The sequence below is a fragment of the Manacus candei genome, unplaced genomic scaffold (genome assembly GCF_025592945.1).
Source record: "Manacus candei isolate 608988 ecotype Guabito, Panama unplaced genomic scaffold, ASM2559294v1 h1tg000040l, whole genome shotgun sequence".
Lineage (NCBI taxonomy): Eukaryota > Metazoa > Chordata > Aves > Passeriformes > Pipridae > Manacus > Manacus candei.
The window spans coordinates 570260-587561 of NW_026138088.1; the positions used below are offsets into that span (position 1 = coordinate 570260).

A 17302-nucleotide genomic window follows, 5' to 3' on the forward strand; every position below is an offset into this window, starting at 1 on the left:
AACAAAGGAGACTGGCAGCTTGCTTTTCTTTGCTATCTCCACCTGCAGGATTCCCATGGATTTTACATTTATCCAGTATTCTTGGGGCTACCCTCTGCCCAACACATCTTCTGGAACGGGAATTCAGGGAGCTGGTTCACATTTGGATGAAATCTTAGCTCCACATTTCACTTGGGTTTGTACTGTCAGGGCAACAGATCAATTGCTGCAGAGCAGTTCTGGGAATCAGCAAGATCAGGTTCCCAGCATTGAGGGGCAGTGACCTCCAAAGGGCAGAGATTTATAATAACCAGATCAGAGAGCTGGGAGTCAATAAATACACTCTGCATTTCCAGTTTAGCTTGACTGAGAGGCAGCTGATATGGGAAAGATGGTGGAGGTAAGAGAGAAGTCATAATTTTCTCCTGATGGTCCTGAAAATGACCAGGAGCTTCCAGAAGGAAGATAAGCAGCTCCCACACAACCCTATAAAATACTCCCATGGAGGTTTCCATAAGCCAGAGACTGAGGAAGAACTTGTGCTTATTCCTAAGCACCACACCTACACGTCTTTTAAATCCCTCCAGGGACAGTGACTTCACCACTGCCCTGGGCAGCCTGTACCAATTCCTCACAACCCTTCCCATGAAGAATTTTTTCCTAATATCCAGCCAAAACCTCCTCTGGCACAACTTGAGGCCATTTCCTTCTTCTTGTGCTATCACTGGGTGTCTGAGAAAAGAGGTCAACCCCCATCTGGCTCCTGTCAGGGAGTTGTGGAGAGTGAGAAGGTCCCCCCTGAGCCTCCTTTTCTCCAGGCTGAGCCCCTCATCAGACTTGTGTTCCAGACCATTCCCCAGCTCCATTGCCCCTCTCTGGACACATTCCAGCACCTCAACATCCTTCTTTATGAAGATGTATTATCAGAGGAAAGCTCAGGACATTTAACAACATCCCTGCCCACCTTTGCACAGATAGAGGTTTCCAACATAGGTACTTTTCAATGTGAAACATTCTTCAAATTTACTTTGTAAAAACAACCAGCCAACCTCATTCTCCTCGATTCAGCAATGATTTTAGCAAATGTTCCAGCTTTGGAAAAAAAAAATTAGAGTTTCTGGAGCTATGGAGTCAAATATGTTTCATTTGTTAGCAAAGAAAAAATAATTTACAGGTAGCTTTGGCATGACATAGCACACACTGGGCAGTCAACTTCTTTTTAAACAAGAAACTTATGCACCTTTTACAGGCATTTTATCTGTAAGAGCACATTCTATTAAAAAAACCAACAGTTGTGAGTGATGTCAACGTTCTAAGTGAAAATAAAACACCAGACACACTGTATAGGAAGTCTAAACATCTGTAACCACTTCTCAGACAGAGCCAAACTGCAGAGGCAATGTGCTAATTACTCCCTGACACACCAGCCTTCAGCACCCAGGAGATGGGGATGAAGGATAAGACTGTGCCATTGTCCAAATATAACTGACATTCTAGCTGGGTTTCTAGAGGTTTTTTGTGCCTTATCCCAAAGTCACAGATCCTAAGTATCTCACCACTGATAGCCTGGTTAAGAGACAAATAGTTACAATGAACAGAAAAATGCATAAAATAGGAAAAATGGAAAACAAGTAGCTCCCAAAAAGCAGCCACTGTCCAAGAGCGTAAGTGGAAATAAATCCTTTTTAGCAGAGTAAAGAAACAAACTATTCCAGCCTCTGTGTGCCTGGTGACTCAGAAAACAGGTTGGTGAACAGCCAGTTTTTAATCACCATCTTTTTGTTGTTGTTCAGCTGAGTGCCCAGACTTCCAAGTCTCAGGTTTTGTCTGTTAAGTGGCGAATGACCAACGAAGTGCTCCAAGACCCACTTCTGAGAGGCCTGACACGTCCTGTGGAGCTGCAGCACATCTGTGCCCCTGCTCTGCCAGGGCTCATTACCTGTTCATAGCACAGGTGAGCTTCACAGGAATGTCTTGTCCTCCAGGACACTGGCAACGATGAAAAAGTCACAGTCCCACAAATGTAACACCAGCAGGAGTTGGCAGGGAGCTGAGCTCATCGCCGCCTGAACGCCCGCGAGATCCTCCAGGCGTTGGGCTCCTCGTAGCGATTGTACAGCGGCTCCAGGCGCTGCTGCTTCTTCTGCTTGCTCAGCTTGGTCGGGTCAGAAACCTTGAAGAAAGCTGGGGCAAATTCCACCAGCCAGCGAGGATCAATCGTTGTCACTTCCCGCATGTACTCCTTGGTGGTCAGCACCAGCTCGTGATACACCACCCTGTGAAAAGGGACAGCAACTCTGGAAACCAGTTTTTCCAAACAAGAAGCAACAAGACAACAGCTGGAGTTCCAAGCTTGCTCCTTTATCTCCTTCAGCATAAGGCTCCTTATAAGCTCCAATGCAGGCTCCAAAAGGACCATGCAGAAGAGCTAGCCCTATTTTCCCCCCTCTTACTTCACAACTACTCTTCAGCATAGAATTCCTTCATTCCATTTAAAACAACCCTTTTTCCCTCTTCAACACTCTGTTCTAAACTCAGTTTCACAACAGAGAAACACGGACTGCAGATTTCAGGCCTGGCCTTGGCTCCAAAAGTCAGTCTCATCTCTGCACGGGCACTAAGTTTAGCAGCAGAAAGAGCCAAAAGCAGACTTGAAACTTTTCTCACTCTGCTCATTGCTGAGAAATCAGCAACCTCTGCTCAGATCTGTACTTCACAAACAGTGCACACTGCAACTTCCTCTGTTATAAAGTCTGAAAAGAAACAGAAAACTCCATGCTATTGCCTCCCTCACCATTCTGGCTGCCTGTTGAAGAGAGCACTGGATGGGTGGATATAAACTACTTGTTGGTCAATGAGTGTCCGATAACCTTCCTGGGGATCCTTCTTTGCTGCATTCCTGAAGAAGCCACTGCAGATGGCCTTCTGCACCCGAACTGTTGCCTTCCCACAGGACACCACATCCAGCTTGTGCCTGCCAGACGAGAGTTAGAGAGAAAAAAGTTTGGGTTCTCCAGATTTGGGTGCGGCCGCCAACATCGGGTTACCAAAATTTTATTACAAGGTAAGAACAATAAGAAGCAAAGTCACTGTTTGTCCCCCTTGACGTGCTCACCTGTCCATGATGCCCAACATCTGCTTGCGAATGTCCTGTGCCCTGCGTAAGGACCGGGCCTGGATAAAGTTTTCATAGCACCAGGGGTTTGAAAACTTGTTATTCTTCCAGGAATTGTACACAGCCAGCAGGGTGAGGTGGTCACCTTCTGTCTGATGGAACTTGGCTTTCTTTTGATCAGCAAGTGCTTGTTTATCCTACCACATAAGACACACGTGAATCAGATATCTACATTGTAGAGACAATCCTTGTGCAACACGAATGATGTCGGGCCCTTGTCACTCATACCATGACATCTAAATCTACCAACAGAAGATACAAAATGTTGAGTGGTGAGTGACTAAGGACCAAGTGATGAAAATCTGAAGGTCACTGAGACTGGTCTGAGTCAAAAGGAAAGCCTAGAACTGTCCTTGTCAAAGACAGACCTCGTGCAGACTCTCCCGTGAGTGACAAGGACCTGATCATAAAAGATGAACAATTTTTTTTTTACTGAAACGTTTTATTCAATTTCAGTACCTATTTTTGAAAGAACATTTCAAAGTAAATGGCTCATTTATACTGCAGGAAGCATATACACATGTTGAACTAGCTGGTTTTTTTACTGCTCTAGAAATAACTTCAGTTACTCATCAAGAAAGGTGCTGCAGCAGCAGGTTTGAGCCTGCTGACCCACACACCTCTCCCATTTCTCCCACCTGTAAATAAAACATTAATCAAACACTGTAGCTACACGGATCAAAACTGAAGTTAACAGACTACACTGCAGGTGGCCACCATGAGGAAGAAATAATGGATTCAAGAGGACCCTGCTGCTGCTGAATCCCACCACAGTAGAGCCTGTTGCTTGCTGACTTAAAAGAAAGCAGCATAGGATAGGGTTTCCATGAAGAAATACTTTCTGTGTATCTGAAAATGCAAAGGCAATCTGAACTCCAGAGATGGGTCTGACTTGGTTTAGGTTGTATGTGTTTACTGGAAAATGCAAAAAAGAGAATAAGACTTCTCACTTCTACCTTCCCATCTGCAAAGAAACTACCACCATCACAGCCTACAGGTCCTTAAACCAAAAGGCATATCAGAGAGGTAATGCAGGAGCAAATGGTCTGACCAAGTTACAGGTTTCTTTTGGCCACTCTGCTCACTCTAACCCCTGAGGCAGTCACACCAAACCCATCTGGACTGTAACACTGCTGCCTCTTGGCTCAGTGCCTCACCTTTGGCCTGTAAAACACGTTCTGCACAGACAGCATGGAGACTATCGTCAACATTTCCTCGCTGCATCCCAGGTGGACAGACATGATCAGCATCTTACACAGCATAGGTTCCAAGGGGAATTCTGCCATCTGCAAGAAACATGTTTTCAGGGCACTCCATGGAAAAATCTTGAGTCTTCTCAGTGCAAAAGAAAGCAATGCCTTTTCTTGCATACTTACTTCCCAAAGCAGTGTGCTTGACCCAGAATAACTTTGAAGCATGAAGCAAACTATTTGCTTGTATTTACCATCACAAGAATATCCCAACACTTACAGGAAATTTTTAGACATTAATAAAAGTAGCCCCATGAATAAGGAGTAATAATAGTTGCTCCTTAAAAAGCAGTAGGTATGTAATTGTGGTAAATGAAAAGCTACCAACAAAACACAAGAGAATAATAGGAAAAGGAAACCAACAATGCTAGGCAAGGCCTGATATAACTGCTCTGTCATCCCCTAAATATTGGCAACTCAGACAGTGCTAAAAGGTATTTTATTTGGCCTACCCTGCGCCCAAGGCGAGTGAGCAGTCCCTCATCATCCAGAGCTCCCAGGGTGTAGAGCTGCTCCATGGCAGTTATGAGAGTTTCCATGGGGGGAGCATCCATAAAGTCGAAGGACAGCAAATCGTTGATGCCCATAGCCTGAACAGAGGGAGTGGAGAAAGCCCAAGTTAAAACACTGACAAGGAAGGAAGACACCAAACTCCTGCCAGAGATGCAATGTCATCAAACACTGAGGTGCCACAGAACTTTAACCAAGCCTGGTCTCATGTCCTCACCCTGACTGCAAGCACAGTCATGAACACACAGCTGTGTTCCTGCACTAGAAATAACCTGCACCAGCCCACAGCATTCATCCACCACTCAGCTTTCTGCTCTGTTCCTTTGGTCCTGTTCCATACATCTCTCAAGCAAAATGATTCAGCTGAGAAGAAATTGAAGACTTCCCACCCTGTAAACCAGTGTGGCCTGGCAGCTCCACCGGACACTAAGTATGTTCCCAGAAAGCAGAATGGCAGCAAGTTTCCCAGCTGCTCCTGAGTTAATCCAGTTTGCAGACTCTTGGAGGGATGGCACACACTTAGAGATGCCCAAGTTTGCAGATCTAAGCCCAGTGTAACAGTGTCTCATCTGTTAACAACAAATGTACCCTACACAGCCAATGTTACTGCTCTGAGGATTCCTGTTTCTTCTGCCTCCTGCAACTAACTGTCCTGTGCAGCTGAGACTTGTGATTTATGTTGTGGATATCCAACATAATAACCCTCAATAAAAAAAATGCAGGAGCAAGCCCAGAGCCTGAGAATTGCTTTTGTTGAAGTCTTCCTTCCAAAATACCTCTGTTCACTAGAAGAATACAAAATTACAGCAGTACTTCATGAGACTCAAAGGAAGAGACTCACTTATTGAAACACTTACATTGGCTTGCTACGAGTTGGTGAAATACATACCTTCAGGGAAAGCACTGTACTGGCCAAATTTGTTCTCTGGATTTCAGGCACATTGGTGGTTAGCATTTCATCTCGATATGCACGCTCTGTATACAACCTGTAGCATTTTCCTGGGCCTGTTCTCCCAGCCCTCCCTGCACGCTGCTTTGCTTGAGCCTAAAGGTAACAGTGAACAGTGAACAGATGCAAACTGGCACAGGTGAAAAGAAGTACAATGAAATGATTAATTATCCACAATTTTACTTGTAGTAATAGAAAGATTTTCAGTACAACACAGGAAAGTATGTATTCCTTAGGAACAGCCTCAAGGAGCCTCAGGGAGTTATCAAAAAATGTGATTTTATCATTGTCTCACTTTGCTTCCCTGTTCTTGGATGTCACATTGGCAGGATACACAACACTCAGAGGGGGAGCCAAACACAGAATGCCTACCTGTGAAATCGGTGTCACCACCAGCTGGTCAATCCCAGTCTTGGAGTTATAAACCTTCTGCTTCACAAAGCCAGGATCGACCACATAATATATTCCATCAATAGTCAAAGATGTCTCTGCAATGTTAGTGGCAATGACAACCTGTAAACCACAGTTTAAGTCAGCACAAGTTTTGTGTCAGGTTGCCAAGCCAACCACACTGCTCAACTTCCTCCATTGGCACGATATGAGCAGTTTGTTTTATGTGCAATTACTGTCATTTAATATGAAAGGAGAAATGCATTCACAGACATGAGAAGGAACTGCTACCTACAAAGAGGGACAGCTTGTAAGTATCTACCTTTGTTTTAGGTTTGGGCAGAAAGAGAAAAGAGCATGATAAAATACACAATTAAAAGCAAGGGAAAAATGTTAAGTTTGTAAGCAGACTGCACCGACTTCAGGGAGAATTTTTACCTATCACTCAAACATAACCCATATTTAGAGAAGAATCTTCCAGACAATATATTTCTAGATATCCAGTAGCTGCTTGGAGGAAATTTACATCCATCCAACAGAAACTGCATTTAGACTTCAGGTTTTTAAATTAACTAAAGTTAATATCCTTTAAAGACAGCATTAAATAACACATGATGAACATCCCACAGAGCTTTGCTACACCAGATGCTTTTATACACGTTTTCAAAGGCTTAGATAACTCAACATGTACACAACCAAAAATATGCTCTAAGCTGTAAGTTATCTTTTCTCCAGAGCTATATAATTTAAGCAGTGTAATACACCCCACTACTGAAATGCATCAGCAGAAGATGAAGGCACATGTATATGAAATTACCTTTCTGCTTCCTGGTGGGGCAGGGTCAAAGATCCTGGTTTGCATTTCACTGGGTAAAGCTGAATACACTGGTAGGATAATTAACTCTGGAACATCAGGTCCTAGAGATTTCATCCTTTCATAGAGGATTTCACAGGCAGTGTCAATCTCTTCCTGACCAGTTAGAAACACCAAAATGTCACCTACACAGGAAGTAAATTAAAAACATCCACAGAATCAATTCTGTTTAGTATAATTCCTGCATTAACATATTTCCATTCCTCACCCTTTCCACTTAAAGCAGAAGGTCTCCAACTTTTGCTAGCCTCTGGGCAACAACTCTGAACCAGGGGCAACATACTTCAGTCTTTCACCCAACTTTTTCAACATTTTAGTTACTTTATTTGCAAACAAGAGAGGATAGTGCTGACAGCACTTTGCTCATGTTACTAACATGATCCATGACTTATAGAAAGACTTTGCTCACAGATCCTTCAATCACCAATAACCCAAGACTACTCTCCACTCACCTGGTGGCTCTGTTAAGTGGATCTGCATTACTGTAATCAGACTGGCATCCAAATAATCTGTCTCTGGCTCTTTTGTGTACAGAATTTCCACTGGATATGTTCTGCCAGGAATTGTGAAGATTGGTGCTTCATAGAAATACTGAGAGAATTTCACAGCATCCAGTGTTGCTGATGTCACTATCAGCTTCATATCCTGCCGCTTCTGCACTGTCTGGAGCAGGACAAAAAGTTCTCAAGTCATTATTGCCATTGGAACAATTAACATATGGGACTTGACTAAAGTCAGAGAAATACAACCTGTAATATCAGGTGGTTTAATGTCTGAGTAGGGGGGGTGGCTCATTCCAGAATTTCAGATAATTGACTGCTGGGATCCCATTTCAAACCTCTTTTAGCAGAAAGCCTTTGGCAGCAAAAGACAAGCAAAGCAAGAATGCTCCTCTGCTCATCCACCATTATGAACATCCAGGATGGCAAATTCTCATTGTTTCTGCTGCATTCTGCCTGCTTTGTCTTCACACAGAGGCTCATCCACAAAGATTCAGATGACAAACCCTTATGAGCATTTGCTCTACTTCAGAAGAGACTCTTGGAGAACAGAACATGAATGAACCCAACCTGTGTGACCTCACCTCTGCCTGTGCCCTCCTACCCATGCATAACATACAGAGAACACTGAAGCAGTAAAAATCCAATGCAACATTACCTTCTTCAGGAGTCCAAAGAGCACATCTGTATGTATGGTCCTTTCATGGGCTTCATCCAACATGATAATGGCATACTGGGTCAGATCTGGATCTATCAAGCACTCCCTCAGTAACATACCATCTGTCATGTATTTGATGACAGTTTCAGGGCTGGTGCAGTCTTCAAATCGAATGGTGTAGCCAACCTAGAAAGAAGAGTTGCACAGAAACTGAAGCTACAAAATCAAGCCATCAGCATTATTAACTCCCAGGTTTGATTATTCCCCAAACTCATTTTACAGCCAACAAGAGAACAGACACATGGACACACAAGTAAACCAGCTCCAGTACTGATTTTTCCTCTTTTCCTCATGCTTATTTTGGCCTGTTCTTCAACATGGAAATTTACCTCTTGTCCCAAGCAGCAACCAAATTCCTCTGACACCCTCTTTGCGACAGACATTGCAGCCACTCTGCGAGGCTGAGTACATCCAATCTTCCCTCTTGAGGTGTACCCTGCCTCAGCCAGGTACTGGGTAATCTGTGTTGTTTTCCCAGATCCTGTCTCTCCAATAACAATCAGAATCTGGTTGTCATGCACAGCCTAGAAAAGGTCAGAATAGATACACTTGTCAAAATTTCTAAAAACCAACAGACCAAACAAAATCAGCATGGTCTATCTAGGACTAGGTTGAGCTCTTGCTCTTGCTTCAGTTGACCCAGACCAAAAATCATACAAGTATTCTTACTGATCAAGTAAGCAATCTGCTTAACCATCATTCAGCTGACTCATCCCTTGCCCACATGATCCTAGTATCAATTTTGACTTACATCAATAAATATCTGGAGCTTTATTAAAATATACAGATATAATACTTTAAAATAAATACTGTGAACTAAGGTTCTGCACCTAAAATGGCAGGTGAATAGCCAGCTGATCAACAAGCTAAACCAAGAATATTTAAGTTATTGCTTGCTCAAGCTAGAATGCCTTTTCAAGAGTCTTACTTGTATCAGCTGCTCCTTCAGTCTGAAGATTGGGAGACTCTCTCTCTGTTCAATGATGGAAAGCTGGGTCTTCTTACCATAAGAAGCTTTGTTGCCACCAAATGCATGTTTCTTCCACTCTGGGATATCATTTGGCATCATCCCAATACCTCGCATGTTTGCAGCTATTTGTCTTCCATCCACTAGAAAAGAAATAAACAATTTCACCATTACATCCAGCTTCACACAGCACAGACCCTGATGATCCTGTTCCAACCACTCCATCATCCAAGACCTTCTATATTTGTGTGTTTAAATGTTTAAGTCACTACATGTATACACCCCACTATTACAGGATATACCTGTACACTTCCCTTGACATTCCTATTTCCACTTCAGTGGAAAAGCATTTCTTCTTTGACTCTCTTTTTAAAGTGTGGCAGACAAACACAGCATCAAGACATTTCTCCTGACTTGCTAAAGTATCACAGAAAAGGCACAGCTCCCCTGTGCTCAGACATACCATCAGGGAGAGGATCCACCCAGTGTGTGTTGAGGCCCATGGGGATAGAATCCATCTCTGCTTCTCTCTGGGCTTGCTTAAGTTCTCGCCTCTCTTTAGCTAAAGCACTCTGCATCATTGCAGCCTGGGATAAGGAACCATCTGGATTCTGGAAAGCAAGAAAAAAGTTAAGATTTCAAGTATTACAATTCCTTCAACTTCAATTATCTCTCTGTCATCACTGTCCTTCTAGAAGCGTCTTCTGAAGATGCTTTAAGAGATGTTAAATTTTGCCTGCTAGATTTCCAGGATGTTTCCATTAGCCTAGCCTCATGACTTTCCATGGTCATGACTAATATGGAGTATCCTTACACTGTCCAGTCAGAAGAATTATGGGCACAACCAATGAAAAGTTCTTTACCATCTTCAACTTTCAAAAAATAAGAAAAAAGCAGAAAAGAGAAAGTATGTTCTGACACACTTAGGTGAAATGGCATTTCAGTTCCATTATTCCACTTCAATGTCACCAGTCAATTAAGAACTCAGCTTTACTAGGAAGGAGCTTCAGTTCAGTGGAAATGTTTTTCAGGGCTCTCAGTAAAGTACAGGTGGGAAATTGACTGTTAAATTCCCAAATATTTATTTCATTAAATCAAGCACATTGGTTTTAGTCTGGAAACCTCTTACCTTTACTATTTTAATGGGACTCATATCCATGCTCTGTTTAGTGTGACCTCGAAGGAATGGTGGCTCTTCTTCAACTAACTCAATCTCAAGGTCCTCATCTAAAATCCACAAGTGACAATTGTTACAGAAAAGTTAAACAACTTCCAGGCACATAAAAGTGCCTCTTTAAACAATGCTTCCTGTTTATTCTTGACTGTGAGGTACTTAAAGAGTTTTAAAAGTGAAAACTCTGCAATAAAAGTTCACAGACAGGGCACATCAAAATGCATCTAATAATACAGCCAGAGCAACCCTAGTTCCAAATGTGTAAGATGATGGCAAATTGTGAGATGCTTCATAGTCATTCATATCATCAATCTCTTTTTGAATCAAAACATATCCAGAAACACAATGAATTTACAAAAATAAGACTACTGGGAAATACCTTCTTCATCATCAACTTTAGGAAGAATCCCAGTCTCCTCATCAAAATCAGGAAACTCTTCCTTGGAAAGCACATTAGCTGCAATCATCTGGGAACAGAATGAATACAACATGAATTTGTCTCTATGAATAAACATAACTGACACCTACAACTCAGTTCTAACACTATCCCCATAAGACAGGAACAAAGGAAAGGTCCTACATTCTGGCACACTTCTTCCCAAGTCATCCAGCCTCTGACCAAACACTCCTTTGTTTATTCCAAATAGCACCTGCATGAAGCAGATGGTTTATGTGGGACTATACTGACAATGTAACACAGCCTAAGTGTCAATGGATAAAGATCCCAATCCCACAGGTCACAGTGACATATGGAGATCCAACCTTCTGCTCCAAGCAGGGCTCATTTCACAGCTAGAACTAAGCTAAAAGTCCCAAACCAGAAGACAGCAATTCAGAGGTGAGGTGTAAGTTACACAAACAATCAACCAATCCAGAAGCTGTATCCTAGTTCATGAAACACCCTGGCAATTTTACTGACTGGCATCCTATTTCCCTGAATGCAACACACACCTGTTTTATTTCCCACTTCTCTGGGTCTGAGATCCGGGTGAGGCGTTTCCGCTCCAGGCTGTCGTCCTCCACCTCCGGGGCGTTCACCAGGGACAGGTGACTGGGTCTGTCTGGGTTCCTCATGGAGGTTTCCTCATTGGTTTCTCCAATCAGGTTTCTTCTCCTGTTTGGGTTCAAGTCTTCCCCAGTGTCTTGATCAACATCCTACATTAGATTGATTAATCAGATCAGTTCTACCTATATTGCACTTCTCCTTAGCTATTATTAGGTGCTTCATAATGCCAATAACAGGCCATTCACAGAAAATGTTGTTTTGCAGGCTTTTTATTTTTTTCAGCTGGCATTGCCAGGTACCCCCAGGTCTGGAACACTCTATTCTGCCTTGGCAACAGTGGTGATTTAATTTAAAATGAGAAGCTTATCTCCTACTGAAAAAGGAAGACAAACAGCAACAGCTTGAGGTTTGCCCTGCCTCTTAGCTATCACATCAAGCCAAACAATTGTTAGGAACATTACATCAAAACCAGGAACTTAGAGCAAATGAGTAAAGTAATAGGTCACTTAAATACAGAACAGTATCTTGGTTTTAATTCCCACTTGAACAGCTATGTATTAGTTTCCAGCAAAAAGAGTAAAAAATAGCAAAAATACGCATAATTTTAAAAATTTTGGCACGTCCATACCTTCATGCTCAAGCTGGTTTTGGATCCAGTAAAGGATAACACTTTGACCTTCACTCTTTGTCCCTTGCTCACAACATCAGCAACATTGGCAACCCGTCCTTCTCTTCGCAGCTCTGAGATGTGGACTAAGCCCTCCCAGCGCTTCCTGGGGGTGAAACAGGAAGACTTGAGACATTGTTATTACTCTGACAGTCCTTCAGATCACTCAAAATCTAGACTTGCTGTCAATATTTTGCTGTCAACTGTGTATGTTCATAAACTGTCTCTTTTAACGAGAATTTTATAATTTTTCACTGTCAAATTTATTTTTCTGAAACGGTCTTTCATTTTGGTGTCAAAGTCCAGCGTGCCTTCTGGTAGCCTCATGCCCTCTTTAAGTTACTAGCAGAAAAGAGAACTCAGATGGAATAGTACCAGCTCTACCATGAACATCAGAAGGTACCTTAGTCCTTCCAGCTGCACAAAGCACCCAAACTGCATTATGCTGGTGACTTTGCCATTGTAAATGTCTCCGATGGAAGGCTCCTCAGGTGGTGGGCGGTCAATGTGCTTGTCCCTCCACTTCTCATGGCTCCTCTCCATGTACTTTTCCCGATCCTTACGGTCCCTGCTGAGGCTGCGACTCCTGCTCCTCGACCGGTATCTGGATTTTCCCCTGTTCCTCTCCCAGGTTCTGGAACGAGACCTAGAGCGAGATCTGTGCCTTCGCTTCCTGTCCCTGCTACGGCTTCGGCTCCTCTTCCTTTTCTTCACCCTAACAAACAAACATGACCCCTCTGCAGTGACATTCCCCCTCAGGAAAGAGCGAGCAGGCAGTGCCAGGGGCCAAGACCCTTCCCCAGCCACCCCAGACACGTACCGGTGGTCGCTGCCCCTCTGCTTGCCCTGCCTGTCTGCAGTAGGCATCAGAGCTTCGAGCTCTTTCAAGGCATCAGCTGCCACTTTCACATCATCTTCATCCAGCATAGTCTGCAAGAACAGAAAACTGCTCTGTAAAAAGGCTGATAAAAAGCCTTTTTATCATTAAGGATAGAATACAGAAAGGATAATCACATGTGCATCTATTTAGAGAGAATGAGAGATAAAAAGAGATCAGACACAACATGTGATGTAAAAAAAAAAGTAATAAAGCTCTCCTCCATTCACCACAATATTGAGATAATTCTGCTTTTATACAAAAGAGCTCCATCTTAACACCTCGAGTTATTACAGAAATGCAAAATGCAAGTCCCTCAATAGCATCTGAATATCCAAAATTCTTAACTAGTTTGTAACCCATCACTACTTTGAATTCGTGTAAGAAATGTCAGGTTACAAAGTGCATGTCACAAGACTGTCATATTCCAGATACTCTGCAAAACAGTATCAGCATGGCAATTGCTGTAACAGCTACTCCTTGAACAATGTGCAGTAACACCAGCCTTCTGCCTCTTCCACATTTCATTTCTTACAGTTCACTTTTGTCCATGCATTAGCAGGAGACACTCATACTAACATGAGAAAAGATTGAAATTAACTGAAAAAAAAAAATTAAATAAAAACTCCTCTAAGTTTTCACATAATCACAAAAGAAATCTGAAATGATGACCTTACCCTGATGTTGGGATTGTCTGGCCTGCAAAGAGCTGGATACAATTCCCTCAACTTTTCTTTCTCGGATTTGGGTTTGACGATCGGCTCTGATTTTGAGATTTAAAACAACAACAAAAAAACCAAACAACAAAAACAAGCAATGAAACTCAAAACTTAGAAGTGCGAGAACAATTGACTCTTGACTTCTCTCTAATTGAATTTAAAGTTTAATTTTCATCTAAATGCAAACGTTCATACAGTTTTTACAGACATTCAATTCAAGGAGTACCACAAAGAAAATTCTGATTATCAGTGAATATGAGAAAGACAAAAACTCTAAGCATTATACTCAGAATAACAGCAGCAGGATGTACATTGAAACAATAAGATTTGCTTTACAAGACTGGAACAGTGACTACCTCAATCTCACCAAACACTGAACCACTGGCTCTGCAATACCTTTGCTCGTGGATGGTTTTGGTGGAGGCCGCATGGTCTGTATAAGACGTAGCAAGTTACTGATGAGGGAATCCTGAAAATAATAACAAAACAGTTTCAGAAATTACTGCAACGCTGTTTTTCATTATTAGAAGGCACAAGTGGGGATTTATTATCAGGACAAAAGATAAAAAAGCTCAATTCTGAAGATGCAAGCTGCTTTTTAGAAAGTATCACTGGACTTCGTGTACATCCTGAAAGGGTGTAATAAATTGAACCTGAAAATAATTATGACAAGTTCCATTTGAGTGACTTTTCTACTTGTAATTTTTAATCAGTTATTTAATTCAACTACAGTTACATCTGAAGAAGTGATAAACGCAGCATCTAAGCATCACAGGAAGACTTATGACACCTGCCTTCATCAAAAGTTGCTTCTTCCATGTTTTATATGCTCAATGTGACAATAAGCATTTCAAGTCCTCAAGAGGATGCTTTCCAAAGGCTACAAAAGTTTTTAAAAAAGGAGGGACAGGGAGACTTGGGTTGATGAGACAGGAATACTCAGAAGCTAATTAGTACATAGTTTTCCAATTGAAGAAAACTCATAATCACTCCTCATAACTCTCTCTCTAAAATAAAAACCTCTATAAAATATACTAGGACAAGGAAAACACAGGGTTCAGGTCTCACTTACAGTGAACTCAGCACCATTCTTTAGCAGAATTGCCTTAAATGTGTCAAACGTAGTATTTTTCTCGGCAAGGCTTATCACAAACTCGGCTGCAAGGAAAAAGCATTAAGTAAATAAAAATAAGTAAAAGGCAGTGTAAGGGCCAGAAGCTGCTCTGGGACCAGCCAGGCCGCTCTGCTGCGGCACCGTCCGGAGGGAGCTGCCCCTCAGCCACCCTCCCCGGGAGCCCAGACCGAAGCAACTCCTCAGGCTCACAAGTTTTTTTTGAAGCAAAATTTATCGTCTGAAATCGAAAAGCCCCTTCGCAAAACGCGTCCGGGCCGACGGAAACAGGGCTACAACAGCCCTCCCCGAGCTGCCGTCGGGCCGGGAACGCGCCACACACCGGCCGCCATGACAGGGAGCGCCCCAAAAGCCGCGCCCACCGCACTTACCCAGGTCCTTGTCGTTGATGCCCAGGTGATTGTCGAGCTCGGTGCAGACCTTGGAGACCAGCGACAGGTACTCGAGCTTGGCGAGCTCCTCGGCCGCCACCACCTCCGCCATAGCGCCCCGTCCAACCCGGCCCGGCCTCTTCCGGGGGCGCGGCGGAAGTGGCGTCGTGACGTAAAGTGACGTACCGGGGGCGGAGCCGGCGGGGCGGGGACACGGCCGGGACATGGCGGCGGGACCTGCCCGGCCCCCGCGGGACGTCCCGCACGGGCACGGGAGGGATTTGCTGGGCAGGAGGGCTAAACGGACTGCCAGCCCGGCCGAAGCAGCGGGGCTGGGGCGCGGTCGCGTCAAGGCTTTTTCCTTAACGCAGCCGGAAAGGTGCTTTCCCTCCGCCCCCCTCCCCAGCGAACGGTGAGCTTGAAGGGACCTCGATTGTTGTTCGGGAGCCACGTGCTGGGGCCAGAGCAGGACAGCGCTGGGAGCTCCCCCGGGGCTGTTACCGTATGAGAAGTCTCAGCGCGGGCCCGGCTCCTGCCGAACCAACCCCGCGGTGGCCCAGGGCATGTGCTCTCGGCAGGGAGAGCAGGCGGAGGACCCCCACCCCGGCCCCCCAGTCACGGCCACCCGTGAAGTGCTCGCCCGAAATAAGATGCAGAGGCCACGTGTGCTCTATAGAATGTATTATAAATTATACCATGCATCCATTAACAAAATATACAAAGCTGACAGAAATATATCTTAAGCCTGAGCATACAGCATATCTAAACCCTAGTAAAAAGTAACCTAAAGGGAACAGCATCTCACGCTTGACGTTTCAATCTGCAATAAAAGTGTTCCTCCTCAGATGTTTTAGTTTTGTTAATTTATAGAACACATTAACATTCCAATTACGAAGGTACACACAGAGAGAACGTGGGTCCTGCTGAGCCTGACAGATCCGAGCAAATAACCACACTACACTTCAAAGTGTCACCAGCTTCTGCATTGCATCCCTGTCCTTTCCTCCTCCTCGTTCTAGAGCTGGCATTAGTCAAAATATACTCAAAACAGCACATCCAAGTTAAAGTGGGGAAAGTTACAGAAGGATCTTTAACTGGTCCACAGCACACAGTTGTACCAATGTACAGAGATGGGAAACACTGCAAAATAGTTCTACTGTATTTCAAAATAAACATTTAAGAGTGTATCTTCCACAATCTATAAAAATAGGTTTAAAACAAAAGTGGTATGATACATTTGTTTTCTTGAACTATTTCAATGGTCTCTCTATGGGTACTAAGTCTTTTAAAAAATTCCTACTGATAATGTGGTCAGTCACAATACTGACACCACTTCAGCTACATTGTGACAAAACAGAACACTTTAGTTTGAAGCAGGGGCAATATAAAGCATTTTAGGATCAATGGTCTCCTACACTGTCACCTACAGAGGGACTAACTCTGAGGAATTATCTATGGATACCCCACTGCACAGCAGTGTCTGGTGCTCATTTCTTGTGATTCTTCAGAATCAAATCTCTCTCAGCACATTTATAAGGGAATTCTTAGATTTCCAGATTAAATATGGGCATCTAAAACAAAATCCTTACAAGAAAATTGGATCCTACGAATGTGGCTATGGAAACACAGAAGCAGCTAGAACCATCAGAGGAGACTGTACACTTGAAAGTGCTTAAGTTAATGCATTTTTCAAACTCTAAAGTATAAAGTCACCAAATCCCTGCCTCAAGCACTCTTCCCATTACTAAACATTACCAGAATTTGTACTTCAATTCAGGTCTGGGTTTCTACACATTCTTGAACTTTCTACATGGTATTAACAGAGCAAGACATTTGCACTATACTGAAAAAAAGATAAAGGTCATATTTTTAATATTTTTATAAAGAGTCTGTAAAGATTCTTAGAAAGGCCTTTACTACCCTTGCACTCCATTTTTAACAAAATACTTTATGTAGGTTATACTTTTCTGTTAGAGATCTGGTTTGCACTATCATTACTAGAGCTGGTTCAATTGCTGGTGGTAAATTCACTCTCCTGCTTCTT

The 17302-nt window shown here is 43.2% G+C and overlaps 1 protein-coding gene across 1 annotated transcript; it reads right to left on the minus strand.

Annotated features, from left to right (window-relative positions):
* Positions 1-1103: 1103 nt before the first annotated feature.
* DHX8 (DEAH-box helicase 8) lies at positions 1104-15400 on the minus strand. The gene is made up of 23 exons (XM_051794821.1): positions 15259-15400; positions 14828-14913; positions 14152-14224; positions 13714-13799; positions 12980-13089; positions 12563-12874; positions 12121-12265; positions 11438-11641; positions 10866-10953; positions 10442-10539; positions 9776-9923; positions 9274-9455; positions 8675-8869; positions 8286-8471; positions 7580-7790; positions 7071-7252; positions 6236-6376; positions 5804-5959; positions 4857-4994; positions 4312-4440; positions 3095-3291; positions 2774-2953; positions 1104-2255 (listed from the first exon to the last, which is right to left on the minus strand). Exons 1-23 carry the CDS (start codon positions 15368-15370, stop codon positions 2036-2038), a joined length of 3579 nt encoding a protein of 1192 aa, XP_051650781.1. The 5' UTR covers positions 15371-15400; the 3' UTR covers positions 1104-2035.
* Between the last annotated feature and the right edge of the window lie 1902 nt (positions 15401-17302).

Bases quoted from the DNA above. Each gene is read 5' to 3' on its own strand.
- DHX8 (XM_051794821.1), bottom strand. From the start codon at position 15,370: ATGGCGGAGGTGGTGGCGGCCGAGGAGCTCGCCAAGCTCGAGTACCTG. The intron at 2,954-3,094 runs GTGAGCACGTCA...CTCGTCTGGCAG, and splicing joins ATGTTGGGCATCATGGACAG to GCACAAGCTGGATGTGGTGT. The intron at 2,256-2,773 runs GTGAGGGAGGCA...CCCTTTTCACAG, and splicing joins TTCAACAGGCAGCCAGAATG to GGTGGTGTATCACGAGCTGG.